Consider the following 6,000-nt stretch of genomic DNA (forward strand, 5'->3'; position numbering starts at 1 on the left):
TATGTAAGACACAGCCTCGCCATCCTTGCTTCTAAGGAGCATTCTGGTTGTACTTCTCCCAAGACAGATTTTTTTGTTCTTTTGGCAGTCCCTGGCATATTCGATATTTTTCACCAACACCACAATTCAGAGACGTCAAATCTTCTGCAGTCTTCCTTATCCACCATCTAGCTTTCAGATGGATGCGTATGATGCAATTGAAAATACCATGGCATGGTTCAGGTGCACCTTAGTCTTCAAGGTGAAAGCTTTGCTTTTCAACACTTTAAAGAGGTCCTTTGCAGCAGATTTGGCAAACGCAATGCATTTTTTGATATCTTGACTGTTGCTTCCATAGGTGTTGATTGTGGATCCAAGTAAAATGAGATCCTTGACAGATTTCAGTCTTTTCTGTTTGTCTTGATGTTGCTTATTGGTCCAGTTGTGAGGATTTTTGTTTTATGTTGAGATGCAATCCATACTGAAGGCTGTGGTCTGTTGATAATTCTGCTGAATTACCTTTCTTTGGAATGGGCACAAATATGATCTCTTCCAGTTGTTTGGCCAGGTAGCTGCCTTTCTTCCAAATTCCTTGGCATGGACAAGTGAGTGCTTCCAGTGTTGCATTCATTTGTTGAAACATCTCAATTGGTATTCTATCAATTTGTGGAACTTTGTTTTTCATCAATGCCTTCGGTTCAGCTTCGTGTTCTATTGACTATGCAAAGGCATTCAACTTTGTGGATCATAACAAATTATGGATAACATCTAGAAGAATGGAAATTCCAGAACACTTGATTTTTCTCATGAGGAACCTGTACATAGATCAAGAGACAGTCTTTTGAGCAGAACAAGGGGGCACTTTGTGGTTTAAAGTCAAGAAAAGTGTGCTTCAGAGTTGCATCCTTTCACCATACTTATTCAATCTGTATGCTGAGCAAATAATTTGAGAAGACTGTATCAAGAAGAAGGAGGCATCAGAATTGGAGGAAGACTCGTTAACAACCTGCGTTATGCAGATGACACAACCTTTGCTTGCAGAAAGTGAAGAGGACATGAAGTACTTACTGATCAAGTTCGAAGACCACAACCTTCAGTATGGATTACATCTCAAAACAAAGAAAGAAAAAATCCTCACAACTGGACCAATAAGGAACATAATGATAAACAGGGAAAAGACTGAGGTTATCAAGGATTTCATTTTACTTGGGTCCGCAATCAAGACCCATGGAAGCAGCTGTCAAGAAATCAAAAGACACATTGCATTGGGCAAATCAGCTGCAAAAGATCTCTTTAATGTTTTGAACAGCAAAGATTTCACCTTGTAAACTAAGTTGTGCCTGACCCGATCCATGGTGTTTTCAATCACCTCCTATGCATGTGAAAGCTGGACAATGAATAAAGAAGACCAAAGAAGAACTAACACCTTTAAATTGTGGTGTTGGAGAAGAGTATTGGATATACCATGAACTGCCAAAAGAACGAACAAATCTGTCTTGGAAGAAGTACAACCAGAATGCTCCTTAGAAGCAAGAATGGTGAGACTACATCTCACATACTTTGGACATGTTGTCCAGAGGGATCAGTTTCTGGAAAAGGACATCATACTTGGTAAAGTAGAGGGTCAGCAAAAAAGGGGAAGACCCTCAATTAGATGGATTGACACAGTGGCTGCAACAATGGGCTTAAGCGTAACAATGACTGTGAGGATGTCACGGGACCAGGCAGTGTTTCGTTCTGTTGTACATAGAGCCACTATGAGTCAGAACTGACTCGATGGCACCTAACAACAAAACATCTGCATTAGGAAAGATATCTGTTATGAAACGTCACCATACATGATGTAAAAAAATACAGCATTGTTTGTCAATGAATTACTGCTATACCCAGCAACACGATTGAATTTCAAAAAGCGTAATCAGGATACAAAATTCATACATTAAGATTTATCTACTAACATGTTTAAAAAGAGACAAATTTGTAAACTGGATAGGGATATACATAGAGGTGATTAAAAATAATCGTTAATTCCATTGCCAGTTTTATAAAGAAAATATGATCTAATACTGCCAATTTCACATGTTTATTAGCTTCCTAGAGCCCATAAAAAGGTACCACAAAGTAGGTGGCTTAAAATATGGAAAAATTATTGTGTCACAATTCTGGAGGTTGGAGGTGTGAATTCATGGTGTTAGCAGGCTATTGTCTTTCTGAAGGCTCTAGGGAAAGATTCTTTCTTGTTTCTCACAGTTTCTGGTATCCCCAGGCATTCTTTGGCTTGCAGCTGCACCATAACTCTTCCTCTGTGTTCAGATGACCATCCTCCCTCTGTCTCTCTTTTGTAAGGACACCACTTATCGGATTTGAACCCACTCTATTCCATTATGACCTCATGTTACCTTAACTGATAACAGCTTTGAAGAGAACCTATTTCTGAACAAGATCCCCTTCAAAGGTACTAGGGAATTAGGACTTGTTGGAGGATGTAATTCAGTCCATAATAAAAAGATTCAACAAATTGAAGAACATCAGAGAAAATGATAAATACGGAATTCAAGATAGTGTTTGCCACCAGGAGGGTAGAAGGCAAGAACACAGGGAGACCTTTCAAATGGTTTCTATGGTGATGTCATTGCTTTATTTTTAAACTAGGTCACAGGCATATGAGTTTTCATTATATCACGATTCTTTAAGAACTATAGATACATTTTACACACTGTTTTACTATTGTATTTTAATAAATAAAATTGGAAATATTTCAATGTCCAGATTCTTTCATATTCCAGGTTTTAAATACATTCTCCCATATTCTTCTACTGTTAAAGTCCCTAAGCCTGCCAACTCTCCTTTTCCACTGTCCTATTTTATACAAAATGTCTTCCTCAAAATAAAGTCCATCTCTGCAGAAAAACTTTTCCTCACAAATACAGTTTAAAAAGTTTTATATGAGATCCCTAATAGTATGGCCAGCCCACTATGACTTCAATGATTTAATTAATTTTACTCAACTGTATTTCTTTGTATTGGCTGTACTATATCAAACAATGACTCCACTAGAGATGACAAAGAAAAATTGCAAAATAAGGTAACTAAGGAGAAAACTAAAAGCTTCCATACACTCTTATCAATACCTCAATGAGAAGGAATCAAAGCAAATAAGGTTTCAGAAACATTATTTCCCTTTTCCCTGCCTATTCAATAATTTATCATTTCATTATATTACTAAGACAAGTAAAAGCTGCTGATAGATATTATGATAAATGTAAACCAACAAAACTTCTGAGGTAAGGTGTAGAAATATGTGAGAGCAAGAAATAACAAGCCTTATAAATAATGGCAACATATGGAACACATGTGTCTTAGTTAAATTTTATTGAATGTTATATGCCAGGCATTGTATTAAATGCTTGTAATAGTTATAGGGGTTATCCTTCCAACAGGCTAAGGCTCTCATAGTAATTATTTGTTCCCCAAACAGAAATTTGATTAAGAAGGGATATATGATGCTATTCTCAGTGATGACATGGGAGGAGACATCTTCTGTATGGAAAGGTCTATTAACAATAAAAATTAACAATAGATCTACTATAAACAATAGGTTCAGCGACAAATGGTCAGTTTTGTGGCTCTGAGTATCACGTCTGGATATAATACCTGACTGTTTCAGCCATTTGTCACCATGAGGGGAACCATTGCTAGGTGAAACCATCTCAAGGGGAATGAATGAATCCCTACTGTAATGTTCCAGTACATTTCTTAACTCTGAAGTCTTTGTAATGAAAGATAATGCTCTTTACTGTGGGAGCATATTAAAGTCAGTGTTTATATTTTCTAATTAGAACTGATGGCTTCCTCACTGATAAGGTTTAATTATATCACAATCATTAGAAACCACTGAGATAATCTAATTATGCCAATTTTATAGATTATGAAGGGGAACAGCGGTGGTTCAGTGGCAGAATTCTTGCCTTCCATGTGAAAGATCCATGCTTGACTTTTGGCCAATGCACCTCAGGCATTGTTACTGGAGACTTGTGTGTTGCAGTGATGCTGAAAATTTTTCAGCAAAGCTTCCAACTAAGATAAACAAGGAAGAAAGACCTTGTAATCTGCTCATAAAAAATCGGCCAAAAAAGACACTATGGATAATAATGGTATGATCCTGTTGTGTCATGAGTTGATGGCTAACTTAGCAGCATATAAAATGAACAACAATAGACAATAAAATGGAGCATGGTGGATGCCGATGTTATCTTAAACACATATAGTTTACCAATGACGTGTATTGGTAAGAACTATATTGACACATAAAAATTCAGCTCCCTTGACTGTCATTGGGATTAACTGCGTTTCCATTCTCATGGCTCTATTCATGGGATCAGGCTGAAGCTAGTCTCTAGCTATGCCTACAGATTTGCCTACATTCTTTACTTACCCTATCCACCTTTTCCTGCTTTTTAAATTCTAAGAATGTTCCCCCCAAATCAGTTAATAAAGAACCCTGGCTCAGGCTCTGATTCTATAGACCCTGACTAAAGAAACCGAGTTTAGAGAGTTGAAATTATTTGTCAAGCATCACACAGTACACAAGAAACAAAGTCAGGTTTAAAAACCAAATCGAATTGCATTTAGCCATTATGTTGTCTAGTCCTTTTAGACAAACACAGAGATGGAAGAGTCAAGTATCCCACCTCATGAGCATTCTTTTACTTTGACAAAATCTAAAAACCCAAGTCCAAATGAGGTAATATAATCAATGAAAAGCAGATATGCTCCTGACCAGTTTCCTCAAGGATCCCTTCCTGTCCTTGTTTCTCAGGCTATAGATGAAGGGGTTCATCATGGGAGTGACCATAGTGTACATCATTGAAACAACTGCAGTCTTTGTGGATGAGTGTATAAATGCAGCACTAATATATGCACCAAAAGCTGTCCCATAAAATAAGAAAACAACTGACAGGTGAGATCCACAGGTAGAAAAAGCTTTATGCTTTCCACCAGCTGATGGCATTTTCAAAACGGAGGACACAATTTGGGTATAAGAGAAAATAATCCCAAACAGAGGAATGCCACCCAACATGCTAGCTGCAAAATATATGAAGATGTTATTGATGAGGGTATCAGAGCACGCAACCTTGCTGACCTGAATAACTTCACAGAAGAAGTAGGGGATTTTCGGATCTATACAGAAAGACAGGTGCAACCCCAACAGGCTGTGGATCAGGGCATCCACAGTGCTAATGAACAGAGAGAGCAGAGTCAGCAGGCCACAAAGGCGGGGGTTCATGATGACCGTGTACCTCAGTGGGTGACAAATGGCCACATAGTGGTCATAAGCCATTGCTGCAAGAAGAAAATTTTCCAAAGCAGCAAAAACCAGGACAAAGCAGACCTGGGTGAGGCAGCCTCCATAAGTGGTGCTCTGATTCTGTGCTTTGAGGTTCACCAACATCTTTGGGATCGTGGTTGTGCTGAAACAGATGTCAGTGAAGGAGAGACTGGAAAGAAAGAAGTACATGGGAGTGCGGAGGTGGGAGTCAGACCCAACAGCCAGGATGATAAGCAGGTTTCCAAAGACAGTGACCAGGTATATGGACAAAAACAGGATAAAGAGGAGGAACTGCAGTTCCAGATCCTCTGTTAGTCCCAAGAGAAGGAATTCGGAACCACTTGTTTGGTTTCTAGTTTCCATATTGTTGATGTATCTGATGGAAAAAATGGTGTGACAAGACAATCAAATGTATGAGCCCTAGACCAAAAGCAGCAGCACCAGAAACAAATGCCATCTGGGGGAAAGGTAAGAGAGGAATGGTGGGAAATACAGAGAGGGTATCTTCTGTATGCCCATTATTAATTCATTTAATTTTAAAAAAAGACCAGAAGCTGATGTAGCTGGGTGTAAACATTTATTTAATAAGAAAAGGGTAAGGTGCTGTATTTTTTTTTTTTTAATTACACTATCTGTGCTGTTGGAGCCCTGGTTGTGCTGTGGTTAAGACCTTGGCCGCTAACCCAAATGTC

At 38.4% G+C, this 6,000-nt stretch overlaps 1 protein-coding gene across 1 annotated transcript; it reads right to left on the reverse strand.

Annotated features, from left to right (window-relative positions):
- Positions 1–4,732: 4,732 nt before the first annotated feature.
- LOC126071061 (olfactory receptor 7G2-like) lies at positions 4,733–5,671 on the reverse strand. Its single transcript, XM_049875359.1, has one exon. It carries the CDS (start codon positions 5,669–5,671, stop codon positions 4,733–4,735), a length of 939 nt encoding a protein of 312 aa, XP_049731316.1.
- Between the last annotated feature and the right edge of the window lie 329 nt (positions 5,672–6,000).

Source organism: Elephas maximus, chromosome 3 (assembly GCF_024166365.1).
Source record: "Elephas maximus indicus isolate mEleMax1 chromosome 3, mEleMax1 primary haplotype, whole genome shotgun sequence".
Lineage (NCBI taxonomy): Eukaryota > Metazoa > Chordata > Mammalia > Proboscidea > Elephantidae > Elephas > Elephas maximus.

Coding starts and splice junctions, on each gene's coding strand:
- LOC126071061 (XM_049875359.1), bottom strand. CDS start 5,671: ATGGAAACTAGAAACCAAACAAGTGGTTCCGAATTCCTTCTCTTGGGA.